Source organism: Thermobia domestica, chromosome 1 (assembly GCF_964235325.1).
Source record: "Thermobia domestica chromosome 1, izTheDome1.hap1.1, whole genome shotgun sequence".
Classification (NCBI taxonomy): domain Eukaryota; kingdom Metazoa; phylum Arthropoda; class Insecta; order Zygentoma; family Lepismatidae; genus Thermobia; species Thermobia domestica.
Window position 1 is genome coordinate 216,132,301 of NC_137454.1, and position 26,498 is coordinate 216,158,798.

Below are 26,498 nucleotides of genomic sequence, written 5' to 3' on the forward strand. Positions count from 1 at the left end.
TAAGGAGAGGGATACCTATGTATGTATTAAACAGAAAGACCCAACAAACAGTGTTGCCAACGCAATATAAAGTTATATTTTTACAAATGGCAATACGTGAGATTATTACACATTTCAAACCAACGTTTCAAATGTAAACTTAAAATAACAATTTTATTTTTCAGTGTTGTAAACTAAGAATATTATATATCACAAGCATCCAAAGTTCGGAAGCCTCTAACACAAATACAGCATAACGGAGATACACAGGATAATGCACATCGAAAGTACTTTAGTGTTGGATACCATGGTCATGTATGATTTGTTTCGAATGAATAGGAACGAAGTTACTGGGGCTTGAAATTTTAAATTTTTTTGAAAGCCTTTATTTCGAAAAAAAAATACTGAGATAAGTATCATATTTAGTTACTTGTATGGTTTGTAATGAATATGTAAATCATTTTGCCGTTTACAGCACTTGGATATCTCAAACTGTTCCTATGATATGATAAACATTGCTGAAGTTTGGAACACTGCTTAAATCGTGTAATTGCGAGAACTTGTAATTACAGCTGCTAAAAGCTATTGCTGTAATGCTATAGAAAATAAGGGAAACAATAATCATTTTGCATATTTTCCACAAATACGCCATTTTCAACAGGATAGGATAGATAGGTGTAACGCAACCTTGTGAACACATTAACTTCTGGGTGTCGTGGGTGCAAGGAGAAGCTAACCCCTTACCATATGGACGTGGCAATGCTCAAGAAGCTAGAAAGACGGAATAAAGGCCACTCGCGAGCTTTTACACAATTGAACACAAACGAAAGCGGACCTAATTGCTGAACCATGCGTAGTTTTTGGGATCTAGCATGAAACATATCAAAACATTTATTTTTTTTCCGGGCTACGACCATCGTCATGCACCTGTTTTCTTCACGTTTTTACCATGCCCTTACTTTTTTTCTCCATGTAATATTAGTCCTGATTTTTTGCAATAATGTATTCACATACAAAATTACTTTGTGGCCTAAGCAACAATTTTTAGCACTTTTCTCTCCTGAGATATTACGTCCCAAAAATGGCATCAAAATCACAAACTTCAACTTTCGGACCCCCATAAATCTACGGTGCCAGTAATATCATAGTGTGGATATTTTTGCAGACTTTTTAATGCAATAGTATTCATCACAAAACTTATGAATCCCCCACTTTATGCCATTCCAAAATACAGTGTACAGTAAAGTGTAATTTTCTGAAGTTTTTCTGGTGATTCATGTATTGGGTTGAAATGCTCAACCTTGCATATTTATTTAGAAGCAAAATTTTATATTCTCCTTGTACCTCAATCTCTCCTGTAAATATTCGTTTTTGTTTGGTGTTCGTCTGATTCGTACGTCCTGAGCAGGGCCGTGCCGTGGGAGGGGGGAGGCGAGCGGGGCGACGGCCCCGGGCGCCGAAGTAAGGGTGCGAAAATTTCGGGAGAAAAAAGGAAAAAAGATAGGAAAAATTGCTTGGAATATATATAAGGGGGCGCCGTCGTATACTCTAGCCCCGGGAGCTGATTTTCCATGGCACGGCCCTGGTCCTGAGCAAGTGTAGTTTTCGTAAACGCTTGTAAATGCAAAAATTGGCACTCCATCGACAGCAAAGATGACGGCCTTCAGGAACACTTGTACATACGACAACGTGAATGATGTTATTGACCTTCTCATACACAATCACACTCCAATTTCTATAATTTTCGGAAATGGTCGAGCAACCATTTTCACCATCTTTAGACCACTTCAGATAGAGTGACCCTATGATGATGATACGTAGAACTAATACGATTATTTTATAGATGATATTGATGGTCCTTCATACTGTTCAATAATGGAAGTTTTACAAAGATGACAGTAGCCCTTCTTTATAGATTTTTGGGCTCTGAACACGAAAACCATATAAAGTGTCTGCTAACATCGCAACTTTCCACTACCTTTTGTATGAACTGTTCAAGTACTGTTCAAGTACTGAAGTGTTCTGGTCGAATCACCCCATGTTCGTCACTAAATGCACAACAGTTCTAAGGGAAGAAATCTACTCGTGCTTAGGAATGTAGGAAATGTATCGTGACTGTCAAATTGCAATTTTCTCGTAAGTAAGTATTAGTTCTTTCACAACGTCCACGGAATTGTCAGCACTTTTGTTTCTCAAGAACAGTATTGTACCATTCCGGAAACGATACCAAGCATGTTATTCATGAGAAGCAAGAATGGATTTAACTGTTGGTCCTCTGAAAGCTGGCGTAATAAATATATCCCCTGTCTGATCTCGGAACTTAGACTTGGGAACTTATAGCAAAATGGTTAAAATAGAATTCATTCTTAGTCATAGGCCTTTACAAATACCTTCGTAAGTCTTAGCTTTATGTGCAATTGTGACAGTACAAATTTGTTAGAATACATTAAGGGTTCGTTCGCAACATTTTTGTACCAGAAAACAAAGCTGATAGTCGTTGCTACCCCATTCTCCCTGTAATGTATGTATATGTTTCGCGCGGCATGTCCCACCTATATTATAACAATACGTTGTGCACCCTTCTTGTAAACTGAGTAAAATCGCAATAAGTTTGAAATTTTCACATTTATTGTAGCTTTTATCTCTTAGAATACTTTTTAATATGGGATAACTATTTTCACCTAGGGTTGCATATGCAACAGGGATTGAACGAAGGACTCTTGTATCTATTATGTAATATGACTCCTTAAGATTTGTTTTGGATGCATCCGTGAAGAGTCTCCACTCATCTGGTATGTAGGGAATGTTCAGTTCTTGTAGCGCTGCTTCAATATTTATAAACAAAATGTTATATCATCTACACTGCGGAAATACCATTGTAGTTGTTTTTGACCATTTCGAAAAATTAATGCGCTTACTGTATAGGCGAGAAGGTTCCATAGTTGCGAACGTGATGCTAACAATTCTGCTTTACACTTACAGTTCCAAATTTCCAACCGTTCAGCGAGTTCGTATTGTCAAATACTATGTGGCTCACTGGAGAAAGATGTTGACATAGAAGTAGGATCTGCGTTACTGGTGGACTAATAAGTTTGTATATCCATGACTCTGTAATTCATCATCTTCAACACTGGTTGTAAGAATGTTAATTGAGGGACCAGTAACAGGCAAGCCTTATTCATTGGTCACTAGGCGAATGACGAATGGTATTACAAGGTATTTATGTATCTTTCGTTCCTGTACGTATATATTTCTTCAAGGAAAGTGTCATGCAGAAATACCAATCAGCAACATGGTGGTTCACACCATATGAAGGCATATTAAAATGTGTTGAGACTTTTCCCATGTATTCAAGCAATTCAGTGTTAATGAACATCCTATACAACTCATATGTAGAACTCAAGTTTTATCTTCGTCTCCAATATCACAAGCAAAGCACATATTCTTTTGTATTGTTGAGTTCAATGGGCTCCTCCTCGATCCACAAATCACATCCCCACAATTGTAACATAAATTATCTAGTTTGCTACTACAGGTCCGGGCATTATAATGATATTAAATGTAAATACGTAACCATAACAGCAGATAACATTGTTGATAAAATGAAATAACTTCAATGACAGTCAAGAAGCAAACACAGTGACGGTCACCAAGCCGTCATTAAAACAGTTATTAACCCATGCTTCCCTTTACAAAGGAAAGGAAGGTGGATAGTTCACATCCTTTTTAACTGTTATAATGTGATTGATAGGACGATATGAGTACCAAATCGAATCGGAAGTACACAGTTCAATTGATAATTGTCAATATAAACCTTGCAATACTGTATATGCGTAACATAATTACATAACATTCCATTGCAATAAATGTAAAACTAATCAGTCGATTCACTCGGAAACCTGAACCAAGAGACATGTTTTGTGATTTTTGTGTTTAGCGCCCAAATACCTATAAAGAACAGCTGCTTTCTCATTTGTAAAAATAAATAAATAAATAAAATATATAAATAAAATTGAAATTTGTTGAAAAAAGAAGTAGAATGTGCAATAAAATAATTTAAAGGAAGGAAAATAACTGGCCCTGATACAATACATACAGAAATGTTCAGAATATGGGAAGAAAATTAAGAAATAACTAACAGCAATCCTATGACAGAAAACGTAACAAAAGAATTCAATATATCAATCAAAATTTCCATTCTAAGAAGCCTATAAAACGCAGAAACTCAACACACGTGAACAACAAACTGAACGCAGAACAATTGTTTATCGTCAAATGTCAGTAAAATACTACTTATAATAATGCACAACAGGATATACTGTAAACTCAAAACCCTGATAAGCAACACACAATTTGGATTCGGGAAGGAAATAGGCACCAGAGTAGTCATTTTCACTTTATCACAAAGCGAAGAAAAGCAATAGAAATGTAGAAATGAGTATACCCATTTTTCTCTGCTTTATCGACTTAAGAAAGCTTTTGATAAAGTAAGATATAGCAAACTAATCAAGAATTCTCTAAATAACAACACTGAATCATGGGACATCAGTATCATATAAAATACATACTGGAACCAAAAATAAATAAATTGACAGAATTTATTGATAATAAAAAAGGAGCAAAGTAAGTTTTCTTCCCAATACTTTCCAATTAATGTTCTGAGGAATAATTAAGCAATCATTGGAAGGGAGAACAGAAGAAATTAAAATTAATGATTAAATAATTGGTAATTTAAGGTATGCAGGTAAGATCTGATCATTATTAGAACTTCAGTGCAAGACGTAAGAATCTTCTGAATGAAATGGAAGCTAAAAATGAAGCTATGAGCCTCAAAATCAATAGCAATAAAGCCAAGATAATGTGCATAAGTAGGGAAAAAAATTACATTCAATATAAATTTAAACAATAAAAACCTGGAACAAGTAAACAAATTTGGTTACTTTGAAAATTACTTCTATGAAGATAACAGTCAGAAATACTAAATTGTAAGGAGAATAATAATGATAAAAAATAGTCAAACAAATAGCAAACTTCTTGTGTGAAGCTATATTAAATTTTAAGCTTGAGGGTCGTATGTTAAACTACTACATACAAAGTCCATACTGTTATACGACACTGAAACATGGATCCAAGAAAAAAAGGGGGTACTAGAGAATAGAGTCTTTTGATGTGTAGTGCCTAAGAAGAATATTCAAGGTAAAGTGGACAAGACAAATAACCAACGTGGAAGTCTTTAGAAAGGTAAGCAAAGAAAGAAAGATAATTATTAGGAGAATAATTATCTATTATTAGGAGAATACACGTAACTATTATTAGGAGAATAATATTACATTGTGGACACCTAATTAGAGGAGACAACTACATGATGCTCCAGGAAAAACTAGAGGGAAAAGGAGGAAGAAGAAGATGGAGAAAAGATTGCGTGGATAATCTGAAAGAATGGCTTTACTTAGACACACGAGACATTGTAGACGATGACAGAGATAGAGAATTATGTTTTTTTTTATTTTTCTGACCTCCAAACTCACTCTTGGAGTAGAAAAATGAAGAAGGAGAACTAAAGAAAATTCTAACATTGGATACTTTTTTTTTTTAAATAAGGAAACTGAAATTTCAGTATTTTAGAAGTTGCCTCTGCCCTCCTTTAAGAGTGGAATTTTCGAAAACGCCGCAACTCGCGTTGGCTCATTTTCAATGAAGTGTCTACATACCAACTTAGGCGAATCCTCATATTGGGAGTTTTTCTGAATAAAGAATCACAAATTTGAATGTTATAGAAGTTGTCCACTTGAAATTGGAAGCGCTAAAACGTGATGTTACTGCCTGACTTAATTGCCAACTCATGAGTTGATGAATATAGTATTTACTATAGAATATTAAACAAATATATTATTTGCCACCTCTAAAATAGGAAAATGTTCAAAAGTAATTGGATTCTACAAATAACAATACCTTATAAAAATCATAAATTGTTAAATCATTTTTAGGCAAAGCTATCTCGGACCTCAGTTTCTACATAAACTCCAAAATAGTTACAAACGGAGCTATTAGCAAAACAAAAGAAAAAAAATAGAAGAAGCAATATTAAAAGAATAGAGAAAATAAAGCAAGGATCATCAGAAAAGTGGATTGATAATAATAGTATAAGAGACACGCGTAAAACAAAAATGCACATATTAATCTTGAACTAAAAGAAAACAATACAATTACTTATCCTTATCGTAGAGCTAGTTAACACCTTAGCTTCACTTGCATATCGCTTCTCGTGAGATTAGCGAAGTCAAGAAGTATGAGGTCGGGTAAAAGGAAAGATAGATGACCGACCGCCCGTAATTACCAGATTGGTGTTAGCATTGCGGTGCCTATCTAGCGTTGTAGGGACAATTGTGGAACTTAATCTTGAAATAATAACAATAATAAAAAATACAATTACAGATCCTTATCGTAGAGCTAGTTAACACCTTAAGGTCAATCCATCTGAAGTGGTCCAAAAATGGTTGCTCGACCATCTCCGAAAATTATAAAAATTTGAGTGTAACGAACCGTGTGTATGAGAAGGTAAATAACATCATTCACGTTTTCGTATGTGCAAGTGTTCCTAAATGGCGGCCATCTTTGTTGTCGGTGAAGTGTCAATTTTTGCATTTGCAAGCGTTTACGTAAATTACAGTTGCTCAGGACGTACGAATCAGACGAACACCAAATAAAAACGAATGTTTAGTGGAGAGACTGAGGTACACGGAGAATATAAACTTTTGCGTCTAAATAAATATGCAGGGTTGCATACCAATACATGAAATCACCAGAAAAACTGTAGAAAATTACACTTTACTGTACGACTCGTACACTGTATTTTGGAATGACATAAAGTGGGGGGTTCGTAAGTTTTGAACTGAATACTATTGTATCTAAAGAGTCTGAAGAAATATTCACGGCTATGATACTACTGGCACGGTATATTTATGGGTGTCCGAAAGTTGAACTTTGTGATTTTGATGCCATTTTTGGGGAGTAATATCTCAGGAGGGCAAAGTGTTAAAAATTGCTGCTTATGCCAGAAAGTAATTCTGTACGTGAATAAACTACTGCAAAAAAAAAAAAAAAAAAAAAAAAAATCATGTTTGATATTACATGGATAAAAAAGTGAGGACATGGTAAAAACGCGAAGAAAGCACTTGCGTGACGATGGTCGTAGCCGGAAAAATTTAAACGTTTGGATTATGTTTCAAGCTAGATCTAAAAAAAATATGCATGTTGCAGCAATTAGTCTCGCTTTTGTTTTTGTTCAGTTGTGTAAAAGCTTGCGAGTGGCGTTTGTTCCATCTTTCTAGCTCCATTATCATTGGCACTTCTATATGGTAAGGAGATTAGCTCCCCCTTGCACCCAACACACTTATCGTTGAACTGGACCGCGGGTATTAAGGTACTTAATGTATCAACAAAGTGATATTGAAATCCAATCCCAGTTACGGAAGTTAATATGTTCAAAAGATTACGTTACATCTATCCTAACTATATATAAAACTACATGAACTGATATAAAATAAAGGGATACTTCCAGTTGATGTGGAAAGTTGAAATTTATCATGATTGTAGCTTTCAAGTACTAAACCACAGGAAAATTGCCAAAAGTTAATATTTTTAATTTTTAGGGGGTCGAAGGAGGGAATGAAGAAATTCTATATGTTACTTAAATTAGCCCTTTTTTGGACTTATAATCTCATATTTTAGGCACTTGGAATTGGAATAAAAACTTGAAATTTGATATGCTTGTACGTTTCTGTTAGCGCTACTTAAGTAAATCACCGAAAATAAAAAAGTTCAACCATAGAGAGGTTTTATGAGGAACTGAAAAGTCTTCCCAATGTTATTTATATGGGACATCTTCTGCACCCCAAAATGTTTAGACACTTCCGGCAGGATTAGAATGAAGAAATTTTGCATGATTGTAGAGTTCCGGGACTAATCCATAGGAAAATTGCCAAAAGTAAATATCTTTAGTTTTTAAGGTATCTATTGGGGGTATGAAGTAATTCCCATGTTTTTTAAATGGGTGTTTTCTTGTGATACAAGATCTTATCTTTTAGATAGTTAAAATATCAAAAGAAACTTGAATTTTGGTAGAGTTGTAGGTTTTAGATGTTCGAGGTCTTAAACCGAGCAAACGTGGGGGTCTGGGGGCAGAGTATCCAGCTAGCCAAAGACTAGTCTATTCTATATAACTCAACTTTGTGAACATATTAACTTCCGTAACTGGGATTGGATAGCCGTGCCATATAGGGCTAGACGTGCCAATTATCACGGAGCTAAAAAGATGAAACAAACGTCACTCGCAAGCTTTTACACAACTGAACACAAACAAAAGCGGGACTAATTGCTGCACCATGCATAGTTTTTGACAACTAGCACGAAACATATCCAAACATTTAATTTTTTCCGGGTTACAACGATCGTCACGCACGTGCTTTCTTTGCGTTTTTACAATGTCCTTACTTTTTTTTTTTATCCCTGTAATATCAGTCTTGATTTCTTTGCAACAATTTATTCACATACAGAATTACCTTGTACATGCAATACAATTACTAAGCCTTATCGTAGAGCTAGTTAACACCTTAGCCTCACTTGCATATCGCTTCTCGTGAGTTTAGCGAAGTCAAGCAATATGAGGTCTGGTAAGAGGAAAGATAGATGACTGACCGTCCGTAATTACCAGATTGGTGTTAGCATTGCGGCGCCTATCTAGCGTCGTAAGGACAATTGTGGAACTATTTTTTTTTTTTTTTTTTTTAAGTGATGAGTTTATATTCTTAACGTTGTCACAAACTTTTCATTTACACATTACGATACAGCAGAAATCTATTGTTTGTTATTTGTGGAAATTTCGTACTGCTTTTAATTAGAAAATTACCAAATATTTTAAAAATTCATATCGAACGATTATTTACGAAAAGGCGAAAAGGATATGGAAATTCTTCAGAAAGCTGGGAGCACAACTCCTCGTTTACAGTAAATGATGGATATCTATTTTCGTGATGGTAAAGAAAATAAAGTTACCTTCATTGCAGCGAGTGTACTTTATTTAACATATAACTTTTTTAATTTGTAATTATTGTATGACTAATTGGTTATAAAATATATTTGAAGTAGAAATGTATTTTATCAGATATAAAATTAATTTTGTGTAACAAATATTATACTTTTAATTATTTCATCATATTTTCATGTTTAAAAAATAAATAAAAACATATGACTCCAGTTTCGAACCCTCAATCTTCAAGTTTCACAAATTCTGTAGTAAGACTCAGTGCCTCACTATGCTTGGCTACCGTCGGCACAAGTACTTCTTGCAGCTAGAGTCTATATAAAAAAAACAGAGGGAAAATGGAATTTCTTCTGCACAGATCTGTGGGAATTGTGCTGAATCCAGTCTCGCTTTTTTTTTGGACTTAGTCTCTGAAAGGGATTGTAGGTTTTATGAACAGAAGCGTACAAAATGATATAAAATATAGTACTCAAAATATTTATAATATTAACATTTTATTTAATTTATACATCACAACTGAGTTGAAATTTACAAAGCTGAAATAAACTACAAACATTTTGTTCATATCAGCACTATATTACAATTTGTTTATGATGAATTAATGCGTGAGTAATAAATTAGAATGATAGTGACCTTTTTTTTTAAAGTGTTTTGGTGGGTTGACTATAATATAATTTTAAAATGCATGAAAATTCATTAAATCGTAATTAAATGGATCAACTAGTGTGTATTGAGCGTTAATATAAAAATTCGAATTAATACGCAAATTGTAATACTAATCAATATAATTTTACCAATAACTTTAAACCTTGACTTAAGACTTTGTGACCGTCTTCAACACAGACAAAATTTACGATCCAATAGTTTAACTAATTCACTACGAGAAAAATGTTAGGAACATACACATCTTATGATTAGTGTACAAGCTTTCTTTTTCTGGAATTAGTAAAATACAAGTTGTATTCTAGTATTGAAATAAGTTTAAGGGTTGAATTTTTTTAACAGTTTATAGCATAGTTATTAAATTTAACAAATGAAATAGGATATGACACGTTTTCTGACAATAAATTATTAAAAACAACAACACATATTAACGTGAAATTACATATGTTGAGCATAATCTACTAACATAAATCCTCCAAACTTTCTTTTGACATATTGTCCAAAGCCATCACCGAACTTTCCAAATTGTCCCATATGGCGTTCATCAAGCATATTATAAGCATATTTGTTATCTGATGCTGAAGCTACCGGTACCACATGATCGAAAGCGTCTGAAAATCGTTTACCGAAGTTTCCTAGATGTGATCCAAAAGTTTTGAATCGGTGTTCCATAGCAGAGACAATGAAAGGTAACGCTGCCAAGATTACGAAGATGATGCAGTCGACCTAAATAGAGGTAAAACGTATTTATTAGTTTTTTTTCTTTTAAATTATACTTAAATTACTTCTGCACTTGAACTTACTATTCTATGATGATACAATTATAGTAATTTATTCTATTCTTTAATGAGAAAATTCCATTACACGACATTCACGAAATTTAACGGTCATTCTTCATATTACAAACAAACGGAAGTTCATTTTAATTTTTTATACCTTGATTCGGAGATATCATCAAGGAATATTAATGGATCATTTACCAAATTTTTGGGAAATTGGTGGTTAAGAAGCTTTAATATTTCTTTCCTTTTCTTTTTCTTTTATATTTTAATTTGATTTTGTTTGAGAGTATGCATGTGTCATCACATAAAGTCTTATGTTTTTGATTCATGACATAAAATAATTATGCACTGAGAAGCACGTGGATATACATTCTAAACTCTGCAAAGAACAAGTTTTCAAACGATGCTTAGCTTATCGAGATATGGTAACTTGGTTTACGTACTATTTACATGATAAAGAGAATGATATTATATTTTCATCGAATAATCCTCATTGTACTACTGTATATATTAAACAGAGGCAGAGACAATCTCTATTTAAGGGTATAGACATAGGTAAGAGTTCTTAACAATTCAAAGTCGTTATGTTTAATAATTGAGAGAGATAGAATTTATGGCACTTTCTCACATAATAAATTACTGAAAGGATATCAGTACAGATTTAATTACTATATAGTTAAAATAAATTAATTTTCTTCATTGCCTTTATTTTAAATTTAAACTGCTAGAAACTGCTGAGTCACTTCTTTTCATTTTCTTTAAAAACATTGCCAAATTCTCTATAACGTTCCCGTAGCATTTTTCAAGTATTCTATCATGAAACGAAAATTATCTTTTAACGAACATTTCAGTTAGAATGAAAAGAATTGTATGTATTTACTCGTAGTTACGGAATACCTTCCCCAATGAGAAAGATATGTCAATAAGTACTACTTATAGAAATGTAATTGTATAACAGTAAAACGTAGGTGAATGGTGTAGTAATAATAGATGAAGTTACTTGACACATGTATATTAATGAAAGGAGGAAACAACTGAATCTTTTACACCTCAGATCCTCTGTAGGTGCTAATTCAATAGCACACAAAGAGAGTAAAAGTGAATGATTGGATCAGGCCTCGAACCCGGAACCTTTGGCTTACCATGCCGATGCGTTAACCACTACGCTAGCCAGCCCGTTTCTCAGATCAGCCACACACTTTTACTTCTGTAGTGATCTGAATGGAGAGCACCGCCTTCAGGTTAACGTATCGGTACGGTATGTCAAAGATCCGGGATCCAGTCTTGGTCCAGTCATTCACTTTTTCACTCTTCGTATGTTATTACTTGATACATCTTTTCTGTCAGTTCTGGTCTTAGAGAAGGCCCAGTTTCTTCATATTTTTTTACTAAGAGATTCTCTTTAACTTGAAATGGTACAGTGAAAAACACCTCTGAGTATATTGATAGGTATAAACAAGAATTACAGACCGTCAACTCAGAATCTGAGCCTGTGCCATGGTCTTTTAATCTTTCTCTCTGGGAATGGCTTACCAATGTAAGGTGATCTTGCATTAAGGTCTGTGATGTCTGTGCAGGTGTGCAGTCGGCAACTGTACCAGATTCAAGTCCCTGCGCGATTTGCATCCATTAATAATAAGACCTTTCGTTCTTTATCCATCTTTACACAAGAGCATAAAGCAGAGTACCAACTGTAAACTCAAGAAAATTGGACTCACTTTAGTTGGGATCTCTTCCTACAGACTAAACGGAGCCCCCTTCTTCTAATATTACTAATGAATATTATGACAAAAAATAGTAGTTATGACTCCTGAAACGTAGTTTCTTCGTACGTATCTGTATGTAGTATATGCTATATTTGTAGCAATATATAAATAGTTTCATGATTTAATTTAACCCCCCCAGGGTTCAAACAACCCTCTTCTGCTTTCGGGGTCTGCGAAAACCCTCATTTACCCTTTGGTCTTTCCAGTGGTGCCGACCCCCCCCTTATGTCCATGACGCTTCCCCCCCAATTGTCTATCCATAGGTGTTCTTCCATGAAAAAAATCTTTTCGATTAATTTTTACACCCCCCTCAAACATTTTTATATAGATTTTAACCCCTCAAATATTTCAATGACGCAGTTTGTGTCATAGCCCCCCCCCTTGTGGGCACCCCGGGTCTTTCAGATTGACGATACATATAAGCGTTACTCTAACGGACCTGAAACTGTTACCTAAACCAACAAAATGCGTCATTCGAAGCACTGATGTCCACTGTCTTCTGTGTCCACTTCTGTGCAGTGTTTTCACTTATCTAAATGTTAGAAACAAACAATGTTAGCAAATATATCGCAATATGAGATTATCGATACTTTCTTTAACTAATTCTTCTTAGAGAATAATAAGACAACTACACTATTCAAATATACTGTATATGTGAAATGAAATGAAACTTTTAATTTAGAGTCCAACGCTTATGCATTTTAGGTTAAAGGGGATGGATAATAAATAAACGTGAATGATTATGAAAGAGTTGGTGAAATGAGAGTATAGTAGAAATAGAAAACCCCCGAGAAACCCTACGGACTCAATATTGTGCACTACTAACTCACACAGATTGAATAGGGACAACTCGCATCAAAGATGAACGCTCTACCACTGAATCACAGTACTCCCCTTAAAAATATACGCAAAAGCAACGCTCAGAGCATTATTTGATTTGTGTTCATTCAGCTAGTTAACTTATTGAAGCAGAAATAAAATCCTGTTCGTAGAATTAGAAAATAGCCAATAACAAATATGTTTCCTGCGATATGCACCTATTAGGAAAAAAATAGTCAGGAGACTCAAAATAAGGGATATACTAGAGATGATTTCCAATTTCCTAAAAGGTGAAAAATAAAATACCGGCTGATGTACATGAAGAGTACTTACAAGTTTCGAAGTTTTACAGGCCCTCGATGTAATCAATAGCATTGTGAATCTCGCGTTCCCAGCGATGTGGAAGCCGCTGGATGCCGTTGGCAGTGCCTAATCTCTGGATAGCGAGGATGGAGCAATCGGTCGCCGGAGGAGATCATCAACTGTACGGAAGCGTGTCCCACGAAGTGGTTCTTTCGTCTTCGGGAAGAGGTCGTGGTCGCAGGGACTTAAATCTGGAAAATATTGGGGGTGATACAGTATTTCCCAGCCCCAACGATGCAACAAATCAGTGAGTGCACCTGTTGAATGTGCCCTTGCATTGTCATGCAGAATGATAGGTGGGTTCGTCAGGAAGTGGCGTCGTTTACAAAAAAAAAAAAAAAAATGTAGTAGTACTCTGCACTAACAGTGTGTCCTTGGGGGACGGTATGGTTTATGATTACACCATCCCAGTCGTGTGCAATCATGAGCATAGATTTCACATTGGTTGGGGTATTCCGAACTGTTGCTTTTCTTGGTGACTCAGGATGACGCCACTCGTTTGATTGCCGTTTCAGCTGTGATTCATGCGCTGGGAAATTTTTAAATTATCACTGGGAAATTTTTGAAATTATCACTGGTCTTGACAGTTCCACAATCTTCATCTTTCTGCAGGCTCAGTGCAATAGTCTCTCACATGAGACCAGGCGCGTAGAAAGGAAATTTTTGATGAGGAGGGGAGATTCGACGTGCGTGCATTTTTTAGCGTGTGTGTGTGTGTGTGTGTGTGTGTGCGTGCGTGCGTGCGTGTGTGTCTGTGTGTGTACGTACAAGACCATATAAAGAAACATATATAGGACATAGGAATCGGGTTACCCTAAAGTTTACACTAGCTTAAGTTAGAATTCTTCTCAAAGAGTTAAAATGAAAATTCACCTTCGAGTCAGGGACGTCTTTTAGGGGTGAAGGAGGAGGCAATTGCCCTCTCCAAGACTTTGAGGAATACATATACTTTAATCGATTGTCTACTAATATACTAGTACAAGACGTGAAAGTCTTATGTCGGTGGTGCTTTTGCACGCCTCAAGCGAAGTCTAAAACGACGCTACTGCTTCGAATTCTGTAATGTGAACTGTCATGTATATAAAAAAAATATACTGTCGAAAGTTGAGGTTTAAATCAATATATATATATATATATATATATATATATATATATATATATATATATATATATATATATATATATGGTCGTTACAAAACCTGACAGCTCACTGTGTCAAAATGTAGTTGTTATCTAAACAACTTACAGACCACTACACAGCATACCGAAACGAGTTGTGTGCCTGTCTTATTCCCATTCGAAAATTCCAGAAAGTAGCACAGCATGTACTTGTGAGTTCTGACATTATATTATGACGATATGGATAGACTTAAACTTTTAAATCAACCCTCGTATTTCCCAACATCAATTCTTGGAAGTAAAACGCAACCAGCTAACATTTGGAGGAGAACGAAGCTCAGGAATTTTGTCGCCCAAAAGGTGCCTCACTTTTCCAGACAGCCCTGCTTTCTCCCGTCAGACCAAACAAGGCAAACAATTTCGCTACTCTCTATAATCCCACCCACGCAGGACAGACTCGTGCAGTGACGACAGATTTTACGTGATAACGTAAAATTTACCTATAATCATTAATTTCATGTTTTATTGGGATTATCAGTGTCTTTAATGTGGTTTCAATTGACCCATGGATCATCCATTATATAACATCAGTGAAACTGTGAAGTGAAAATTAAATGTCTTGTGTACACTATATTTCAGTTTGGTAGTGTATTCTTGCGCTGCTCAACGAGTTACGAACTGACGCTCTTAACAGACGCGCGTCAGAGTGTTTACATCCTTCATGTGAGTTCGGCGTACTCAGCATACTCTCAATAGAAACCATTGAAGTGCATAGGATTTTACTGTTTAAAATATCAAACAAAGTCCAAAATGGTTTCTAGTATCATTGTGTTAAAATACTAGTGAAGAAACTATAATAATTTCATCTATCAGTAAATAATGTTAAACAGCAAGAAAATGTAATGAAAACTCACAATATGCAGTTCCTGACAGCTTACAGACCGAATCGTATTTTTTTACACATCCTAATGGAAGTGAAATATCTGCAGTGATTTTTTATCATCGTTCGAATTACCGCATCCGCCGGTCGCGAACATCGTGCACGTCAACGGTATCGTTCCGTGATCGTCTAAATTATGGGCCAATTTGGTAATAAGCGAAAAATATATATATATATATATATATATATATATATATATATATATATATATATATATATATATATATATATATATATATATATATATATAAAAATTTTGTTGTGTTGTTTCATAATCATATATGATTTGTGTAGTGAAAGTGAAAGTTAATATAAAGTTTATCTCCAAGTCATTTTTATTTTCTTGAAAGTAAGTATATCTAATTATAATAATATGTGTTTGATAATCTCGTGCTTTTTTCTCAGTGGCTGGAAGATATCATTTGAAATGGGTATTTAACTTGATCCAGGATTCAAATAAGGTATAGTATATCCAAAGGGGAGCACACCAAACATTTATTTTGTATTCCGCTGCTCATCTGGTGTTAAACTAGCGTATGGATCCCATTTTATGCATTCTGTTACAGGTTTTAATGAAGTTGTCCACAGCCTGACACGGCAGTAATGGTGGGCACACGGCAAATGCCTAGTTTATTACAACGCCCGGATCCTGAGACCGTGGGAGAGAATTTCTGTTATTTTGCCAGTATTTCAGTTCGTTAATTTTTATCTTGTGATCCCACTACATTGTAGAACTGAATAATGTCTTAAAGTGGTTTTCTCATTATAAAGGACCAAGATTCGAATCCGGTACTATAACATCTGGCTTTCCCAAACAGGGACATACGATCTTTGAACCCAGGACCATTATATCTGGCTTTCCCAATAAGGGATATACAAGGATCGAACCCAAAACTCCCATTACATCTAACTTATCCCTCACAGGAACAACAGAAATTCGAACCCTATACCATTATAATATGTAGTTGCATAAATACTTTTTCTGCTTTCTGTCTTTTAAAGAAAACTTTTGCTTATTTAGCCTTTTCAAAGCAAATTAGGATGAGCGATTAAATGGAAAATAGGTAAACATCTTTTAACTTTACGTCCTAGACTTATACCCTTTAGGCTAAAGGGGCAGATTTTAATGAAAGTGTTACAAATTTGAATCTGAGAGGAAACGGGAGAACCCGCAGAGAAATCAAAACGCAATACAGAGCATCATAAACTCCAGTACCGGTTCGTGGTCTGTAAAAGCACCGGTTGCAAAGTTGCAATATCAAAGATGTGTAGGTACGTACGTGCAAGTGTTCCCTTCCCCCAGCATTCTTGAGTCTTATCCAAAACATATTCAGGAAATATGAAGGGGAAAGTCATTTTAAGCTCTATTTGTATATTTATTGATTAAAGTGTATTCTCTAATATTGGTTTAATATAAGCTATTGCCTTTTTTTTCCCCCAAACAACCACTATCAATGTACGTTTATACACTATTTATATACAAAACTTCTTCATTCATGTCATTGAACAAGAGATAAATCGAAAATATAGCATGTGCTATAAGCCATGAATGATATCGTTAACACGAAAAGAAGGAAAAAGCAAGAAAATTGCATATATTCATGCACGCAGTTAAACAAAATTATTTAATTAAGTAAAGTATGCATTATTTTAAAATGGAAGATCTTTCTTCGTTCTTTTCGAGCTTCAAATTTTTCTACGACTTCATTGAAATCTGAAATGATGCTCGCCAAGTTTTTCTGAATAGTAAGCATCGCTACCGCAAATATTTTCTGCTTATTTTCTTTAGGGTACAGAAACACCTTTCTCCTCCGACAATATGCATTTTGTTAACATTTCTTTGTATGAATATAAAGGACAAAGAGTCCATTTCCAGTAACCACGTATTTTTGTCTGCTATTCTACTATAAAGACGCATGAAATCTAGGATTTTTTCCTTCGAAAATAAAAAGACACACGAGTATTGAAAGTGAATGCTTTGAGATTAATTTTTTATGCTCTCCGTCGGAAATCGAACACGGGATCATGTGCACGAAAGAGACAGAGCTAAGAATTAGACCAGTGGTAAGACATTTTCTGCTTCGAGACTCGATTGCCCTCCCTCCCAGTATAGGATATTTTTTTTTATTTTAAAAATAAAACCTATAACAAAAAATTTCACCTTGTATTATAAATGTAAAATAAAACCTATTGACTTCGAACGACCGCCCTCCCCCAAACATTCAGCCTGGATCCGACCCTGATACCACCATACGCGTATTTGTTCTTTGCGAGTTTCTGTTTTGTGAATAACTTCATTCTTCCAAGCGTCTATATCTCACCCACTCTATCAGTTGAGTCAAGCGCTGCCAAGCGGAGGAATTCGTAACTATTACAGAAGCTGACTATATACCAGTGGCAGAAAAAGGTGCAACTGGAAGGGAGCAATAAGGGAGGATAGGAGTGATGCAAGAATAAATCCACCTCCTCATGTTAAGAGATAGGGCTCGCTGCCATACGCTCAATGTTACTGCTTCCAGTGGCAACGCTTACTGCAACTGGAAATGTAAATCACTCTCTTTCTTTCAGTTTTTTATTGATTTTTTAAAGAAATGCATCAATACTGTTTTGTGCTCAAGAACAAAGGTTTATTTTCTATTGATACACTACTTTAATACCTAAAAATATCTAGTATTAAAAAATATCCGATTGCACAACCATGCAACATATAGTACCAGCCGCCGCTGATAAACTATGGACTCGAATAGTTTTAAGCTTTTTCTTTCACGTTATTATTCAACATTGAACTTATGATGGAAAGGTTCTTTGAATCACAACTGATATAGGGGCAAGGCGTACAGAATAATGAGAGTTAAGTTGATTATGAGTTATACGTCCCCTTCAGCAGCGAGGCTATATGAGACGTGGATCTATTGATTAACGTGAAATCCGAACTACATGAGCTCTCGCCGGGAATCGAACCCGGATCTCCCACGCCAAAGGCGTGTACTCTAGAGTAATGAGTGTCTATTGGCACTCTTATGCTCACCAACGAGGGTAACGTTATAAAACCAGCCTTACAGATTCAGCCAGATTGTGATTCTCCAGTGTCGTTTCCACTGTTGCTCAGCCCTTACGGTCAAGCATTCCCTTACCAGTGAGGTCCTATCATCATATGCAGTGATGGCATCCGAACGTTACAAAGCAAGTTAACTTTCCTCTTGGAGAACATAGCCTCAAGTTACAGTATCCCACAGTGTAACCATTGGCGTAACTAGTTTTACTGCCCCCTGAATCGATCGATCATCGATTTACTCATACCCGCCCCCTGCCCCACGCATTTCAGCTGCGTTATATTGCAATGACTCATTATGCAAAACTTTCGCTAGGTAGCTAGCTAGACAAACATTGCAGTGACGATTGTCCGGGTATCGCCCAGTGCTGATTCAGAAAGGGGGCACGAGGCTCGCGCTCCCCTCCATGAGGAGTAAAATATATAAATTAGTTCCCAATGAAGCGCTTGTTCAAAGGCTGTGGAAAAGAAAAAGTTTCAAAGTTTCTTTCAAAAGGAATATTCTGAGTGCATTCTCCACTCATTGCAGATAATGTATGCGTTTCCAGTTCATGGTAATCCTGGATTCTCTCGTGTTGAACAACATGGTTTTGTCAATGCCGCCTCCAGAAGGGCGGAGATAAATACGTATTATGAGCACTGCAGTGCACATATTTAGTTAGCTAACCAAATATCGAAAAATGTCTCAAGTTTATTTTTCAGACCTGCGCTTCCATAAAAAGGTGCGCTTTCCTGGATCCGCCCTGGTATCGGCTGTTGCCAATTAACTGCTAATAGTCATAGCGTACCTTTTGAAATGTTTCCAAACGTTCTTTGCATAAGGAATAGTTTTCCGTATTTTTTTCGCCCTTGCATCCTTTACTGTGCAAACTAGTGCAACTGTTCCACTCGCTCCAGTGTAGTTATGCAGTTGAGTGTAACCACAGTCTAACAGAGTTCATCCCAAACCAGGAATCCTAGGATGATCTGGGGGACTTGAAAATGGACCCTGCCTTCCTACTTGTCGTTCAACCAGTCCAAAAGGTACCGCGAAAACGCCCATCATCTCCCGTACCTAAGAGCAGATCTCCCGTATCTTACTCGCCCATTTGGGAGGTATTCCGAAGGCTTCTCTCTCCCGGTGGAGATGGGAGAGGCGTACAATTTAAAGTCAGATCTGAAACATCGAAGTGGATTTGATACATTCTCATTGGGAATCGAACCCCAGACTTCATGCACCAAATAAAAGATACACGCTGTAGGTACTAGGGAAGGGAGGAGATCTAATATCAATTGGAATGAACGGAATATATTAACCTATTCTTTTATTTTTGTGTGCGGTATCTACTTCAAGAAACTTCGAATTGAATGATATTCTATAATATTTTACCCTTGAAATTAACCATTTTATTTTATGTTTAGCTGATTTACGCGAAACTTAATTCAAAAAGTAGAAATTCAGCTTCAATGCAATTTCGTGATAATTTGAGTAACGAAAGTAATAAGTGGGTGGTGTGTCTATCCTCAAGCGTTGAAAGTGCATGCTATCGAACAAGATTTGTGCATGATGAGATAGTCGTGTTTCCTTTTAAGTTGCAAAACATGCAAATTGAGACTGCATTGCTTCGAGTTTTATTTATTTTTAAATCTATAGGGTGTTTAGAAAGTCACGCACTCGTACACATGGAAATATTAACTCAAAAGCTTCACGGAATGAAACTCTTCATAGATAGATTAAGCATGTATTGATAAGATTTCACAGTATTTTGCAATTTAATATCGTCTATTCAGTGATAGTTGCTTTTTTTTTTAAAAAAAAAAAAAAAGAACCCTAATTTGTGTGACTAATGGCAAAAACAGTCTGCATGACTACACATAGAATGACAAAAATAAAGTTTTCAGATAAAGCCTCACAAAAATTGAACAGGTGTGTACAGTAAATAGCGAATTGCGAAAATTTATACTTTACAATAGCAGGAAGTATACTAACAACACTGTTGTTATCATGTTTAATTGTCATAGAGCCTATACAGTATGCTCTATTCTTGGCTACCTAATTATAACATACCCAAAGATAAAACACAAAGTTGGCTATGTTTTGTGAAAAATGGAATAACCACCTATAATTAACTAGCATAACATCTTTGATGTCCAGTGATGATATGAATGTGCAACTGACGATTGTTTACCTATTCTATAACTATGTTCAAAGGATCCTGAAAATATGATTAAGAAAACGCTAATTTACGCATCCATTAAACGTAGAGTATATTTTTCTACAACACAGATTTATGTAGCAAAATAAGTATACGAATGGAGAAATACGCTTCTAGGAAGAATAGTGTATTTTACAGGTTTTTGAATGAAAAGGAAGGAAAGAACTAAAATGTTTTTTGGGGAGTATTGTTCACTGGGATAGAAACATGGACGTCGCACGAAAGTCGTGAAACAAGTTTGAGGGCTTTCGAAGTGAGAGAGGAAACACAACATTGGATATAATTTGAAAAATGGAAGAAAAATTTGCTTAGATATTGTCTGAGAAGAAACTGTATTATTCTGAGAGGCGTGATAGAAACAATGGTGGAATGGTAAAGATGAAGGAGAATAAAACAATAATTGATGTATGATACCTATTAAAATTATTAATTGCTACACAAGACAAAAGGTTAGTTAGTTGAGGTTAGCCAAGATAAGGAGTTTGGGAATGTATAGAATTGAATCTTCTGTATTTACTACAAGAACCTGCTAATGATGACAGCATACTATGAGGAAAATAATCAGAACAGTGAACTCTTTTAACGTGTTTTTAATTTTTAATTTCACGATTGCCAGAAGTAGGGCCACACCACAAATCCTATGCGTAACATATCCCTAACATACAGCTTGAATCTTGAGGGATTTTGAGATGTGGCAATCTTATTATAACAATTGCAACACCTACCCTTTTTCTTCCCTTCTAAGGAAAACATCAAAAAGTATTAAAACATGTATTTAATGAATATGTCTCTACTCTTAAAGGATTTCGAGATATAGCCATGTTATTTTAACTTCAACCCCTACTCTTTCTTTCTCGCTTTTATCTTCCCTTGTAGGAGGGGTATATTTAAAACGCTAAATCATCTCTTTAATTATTTTAAATGAAAAGTTTAAATACCAAATTTCATGTCTCTAACCTTAACCTATTTCGAGATATGACCATCTTATTTTAACAATCGCAACCCCATCTATATGTAGATGTCCTGATTGACTAATTGATCAACGCCCAGGCGAAACCACGTAAGTTAGAAATTTGAACAGAGCATATGATTTGTGATGTTAGGCTCCATTAAGGAAGGATTTTTGAAAATTCGACGGAGAAGATGGTAAAAGATAAATGACAATTATTATCTTAAAATATCCATATCTCAGAATCTCTTAAAGTTAGAGACATAAAATTTGATATTTATATTTTTCATTTCAAATAATTAAAGACATTTTTAAGTGTGTGTGTGTTTTGAATATTTCCCCTAGAAAGGTAGGAAAAAGAAGTGGGTTTGCAGTTGTTAAAATAAAATGACCATATCTCGAAATCCGTTAAGGTTAGAGGCACGAAATTTTATGTTTAGACTTTATATATATAGAAATATAGAAGTTGGTATTTGGGGTTTTCATTTAAAATGGTTTAGACGTGTTTCAGCTTTATTATATGTCTCCCTTAGAAAGGAAGAAAAAGCGGGTAAAAAAGGTAGAGATTATAATTGTTAAAATTACATTGCCATATCACGAAATCCCTTAGTAGTAGAGACATGCTAGTTAATGATTTCCAGCGGATATGAGAAGTGCAAGACCGTAGGCCGAGCAAATGTGGGCGTCGGGGCGAAGTCCCCAGCTAGCCGACCCCTTCTTGTAACTTCTAAACTAATTGATAGAAATAGCTGAAATTTTGCACCTAGTAAATATCAAGTGGAGTGAAAAAGTTAAGCATAGTCGACAATACAAACAGATTAACAGTATTCCCATCACAATGTATAAAGTTTTTTTCAACTGGCACTACGTCAGGCTATTACATATTTCAAATCTACATATAAAACGAAACCTACGATACTACATTTGTCATGCGATATTGCAAACTAGGGATGCTACAGATCACAAACGTCGAAAAACAAAATTTTGGAGGGTTCAACAATAGTAATAACGCAAGTGAGGCAGACGGGCGATATGACGTACTTTGAATAGATACAAACAAAGTTATAACGAATTGAAAATTTTGGCTTTTTCTCCAAAATACATTATTTCGAGGTAAGTATCACGTTCAACCATCCACGTAGATGGTTTTCAATAGATGTAAAGACGATAATATCTTTTAGATCTTGCAGCAATTTGATATAGGTCTATCATTATTCGGGAGATATGAAAATCATGCCATACTGCTTAAATTGTCGTATTTGTGGGAAGAGTTTAAACTATTATTTTCCTATACTTAACATTAGGGCAATAGTTTTCGGGAATTCTAATTACAAGTTCTCAATTACATAATATTCGACAGTGTTGGAAACTTTATCTCCGGAACGGTTTGAGATATCAAATTGCTGTAAACGACGTTATGATTTTACGTGTATTGAATACTACATGATTGGATGTAGTGCTTATTTAAGCAGTCGAAATGAAACCTTTTGATAAACAATAAAATTTTCAGTTTCTTATACTTGTAACTTTGTTCACGTCATTATCATCTTATGGGCATATCCACACGACGAGTCCGGACTTTCCTCCCGAAAAAAAAAAAAATCGTAACTAGACACATACTTGTACATTTTCTTAATAAAACTGTACTTGTTAATTAGAGAAATGATTGATGTATCATAAACATTTGATCTTCCACTTTATTTGTACTCTTTCTTTTCTCTTTAAAATCAATCTAAAATAATTTTTTATCGTATTGAACTTTATAATTTTCCAATTCTTTTACAGTGATTTCATAACGATATTTTATCCTTATCATTATAAATATGATGTTATTTTAGAAGCCTGCGATTGGTGCGATTTTCTGGTTTTCCAAATCGCACTATGTAAAGCCAAAATCGCACCGCCATTTGAATATATGCAAATTTTTACAGTAATGCATATGGGTAAAACAAATTATCATTTCCATGGAATATCGCATTATTTTATTTATGTTATATTAAGATGAGGTATAATACATCTTTAAAGAGAAAAAATACTGCAATGTAAATAACCGAGCACAGAAATAACACCTTAGAAATAAGCTAAGTAGAAATGCAACCTACAAGTAAACCATATTAATATTTCTGATATATCACATTCTTTTATCTCAGTGTTATTAATACGAGGAAGAACACATCATTAAAGAAAAAAAATATCCATATTGTTGATCCGATGATCAATATTGTTCATAATTCTATGAAACGTAAAGTATCTATATTTATGGAAAACAGACAGCCACACCTTATATGCACAAAAATCACATTGGAATGCACGTTTATCTCCTGAAACACCCGCACAAGGCTCATATATCCAGAATTTACACAAAACACTCTGTACCATATCTTGGACTAAATTTTGTTGACAAAGGACGCAAAACCAATCTTGTTCATATATTTCAAAAGCCACATTTGAAACACTGCGAATATATAGCTAGGAGTATTGTGATTTGAATGTAGTCTATCTGCTTTTCGAAAGGTTTCCTGTAGCACATGCAGACCTAGCTAACGGTTCAGAAATATTAGGTCTCTCCACACGTTTGGATACTCTTGATTGCCTTTGCCGTTATTCTTCAAGATGTTTTTTGTAAGGACTTGATGAGAGTACTTCTGTTCTTTGTGATTGTATGTTGGTAGTTCTATTTCCTCCTGCTATTGGGCTGGGCAGCGTCACTTTATTTTCTATATATTTTTTCAAAGCACGATTCATAGACTCCGGAGACCATTTCCCATATTGCTATGTGCCTACCTTGTGTGAGTTGTAACGAGAAAGAAACCAGGAAAAACAATTCATCACGAGAGCCAAAATCGCACTGGTGCGATTTCGGACACACGGTAGTAGTGCGATTTGGGAAATTACACCATTTTTTAAAAATATTCTTTACATACCTCACAAATTAAAAAAAAAAGAATAACTTAAGTTTGTCACTATAATATTAATGGAATTTTGATTATTACTACTTATTGAAACATAAGCTAATTCTCTTACCTTAATCCCTATTCTACTGTGAAATACCCCGAAAATTAGTAAGAAATACTCCAATTATATTGTACTGCAACTGCACACACACACATAACTTACTGAACGTCGTCACTTTACTCTGTAATTATGGAAATATGCTGAAGTACTTAATTTAACTACCAGATATCTTGTTAGTACTACGGTTCTTTTTAAACTAGAGGTGCGATTTAGAACCCGGTGCGATATCGGGATCCCCTATATATATATATATATATATATATATATATATATATATATATATATATATATATATATATATATATATATATATATATATATATATATATATATGACAGTTCTTAACAATTATTTGTCTTTTCGGGTGTGGAATAACGCTGGTCCAATACTATGTAGAATTAATGTCTTGTAGTATTGAAACCTTTCTAAACAAAAATTTCTGGGTGCGAGCCTCTTCGGCACTAAGGTGTTTTGAACGGATATTGTCTCGCTCGTCTAACGTGTGTTATTACTTCTATAGAGCCCTCTAAAATTTGACTGTTTTTGGAGGTGTGTGATACAGTAATATCAGGTAACGAACCTAGAAATAATACTACAAGCCACTACGTCCATATGGTTTTAAACGGATATTATTCTGTACGTGGGACTTTCACCTATATTTTCAGAAAGAAAAGAGAGAACTCGATTTTTTTTTTTTTTAACGAGAAAGAGTACAGATGAAGTGTAAAATCAAATGTTCATGCTACATCAGTCATTTCTCTGTTAAACAAATATAGTTTAATGAAGAAAGTGTACAAATGTATGTTAGGAAGTTTTTTTTGGGGGGGGTATGGATCCGGTCCGGTGGACCTCCCGTGGGTGGGTGTGTAACATTCTTAGTTTGTAACAATAAATAATAAATGTGATTATGTAAATTTTTTACTAATATGTCAATTTGAATTACGTTATATTCTGATGCTAGTGCTATTAAAAAAAAATAAAGCTAGCAAGCCTCCTGATCTGGTGGCACTTCAGAATAAATCAGAAGGTTTTCCCCTGTCGATATCTGCATATTCCAAAATTTAAGTATTTTTAAATTGATTAGTTTAAAAGTTTGAAGGTAAATGGTCCCATCCTGTATTTACTTCCGCAAGGTCAAATAAACTATTCCCTAAAGGGAACTCTGTTACACGTAGAATTAACCTATCATAAAATATTATACTTATATATCAATTACGGTAAAAACATTTACTCACCTTGCTCATGCTGTATTCCGTGATAAAAATATTAAGAAGCAGAGAAGTTTATCTCCTGCGTTTACACACTCAATGCTACTAACATCTCATGAAACTTGATTTTTAATTCAGAGAAAAGGAAAGTCTTTGTATCTCGTGGCCTGGTACTTCACGGTTCTTGATCGACATGAACACAACTGAATAAAAGAACCATTATATTTTGAACTTGGCTTATTCAACAAACTAAACAGAAAAAGAGGGATTTTTAAGCTTGGTATTGTATTAGAACACAGATGTTACATTTGTGTATGTGTTGTCATGTGTGTGTATATGTGTGTGTAAAAATGGTAAATCTTCCTCAACTCATATCGTGATAAAACACTAAATGCGTAAACAATGCATCTATAGAGTCAGAATTGTGTTGCGTGTTGTGAAACAAGGAACTATAGAAACAGAAAATAAAACAAAATTTACTGGTATCAGTTACGGCTAGCAAGGGTTATACACGAGATGAAACAAAACCCTTCTAATTGTTTGTTTATTGAAGTTTAGTATTTCTTTTCAGCAACGAGGCTATATGACAAGTGGACCTTAAGTTT

General features: G+C 34.9%; 2 protein-coding genes across 3 annotated transcripts in view; one reads left to right on the forward strand and one right to left on the reverse strand.

The window, feature by feature from the left end:
• The window catches only part of LOC145693704 (uncharacterized), a 126,102-nt gene that overhangs the window by 11,719 nt on the left and 87,885 nt on the right, over positions 1 to 26,498 (forward strand). The window lies entirely within an intron of this gene.
• LOC145667051 (uncharacterized) lies at positions 9,545 to 25,998 on the reverse strand. Of its 2 annotated transcripts, none has more exons than XM_081734759.1 (2): positions 25,921 to 25,998; positions 9,545 to 10,411 (listed from the first exon to the last, which is right to left on the reverse strand). In XM_081734759.1, exons 1-2 carry the CDS (start codon positions 25,927 to 25,929, stop codon positions 10,124 to 10,126), a joined length of 297 nt encoding a protein of 98 aa, XP_081590885.1. In that variant the 5' UTR covers positions 25,930 to 25,998; the 3' UTR covers positions 9,545 to 10,123. The 2 variants fall into 2 exon arrangements, with proteins under 2 accessions (XP_081590885.1, XP_081590878.1); XM_081734752.1 differs by lacking the exon at positions 25,921 to 25,998 and adding an exon at positions 13,386 to 13,683.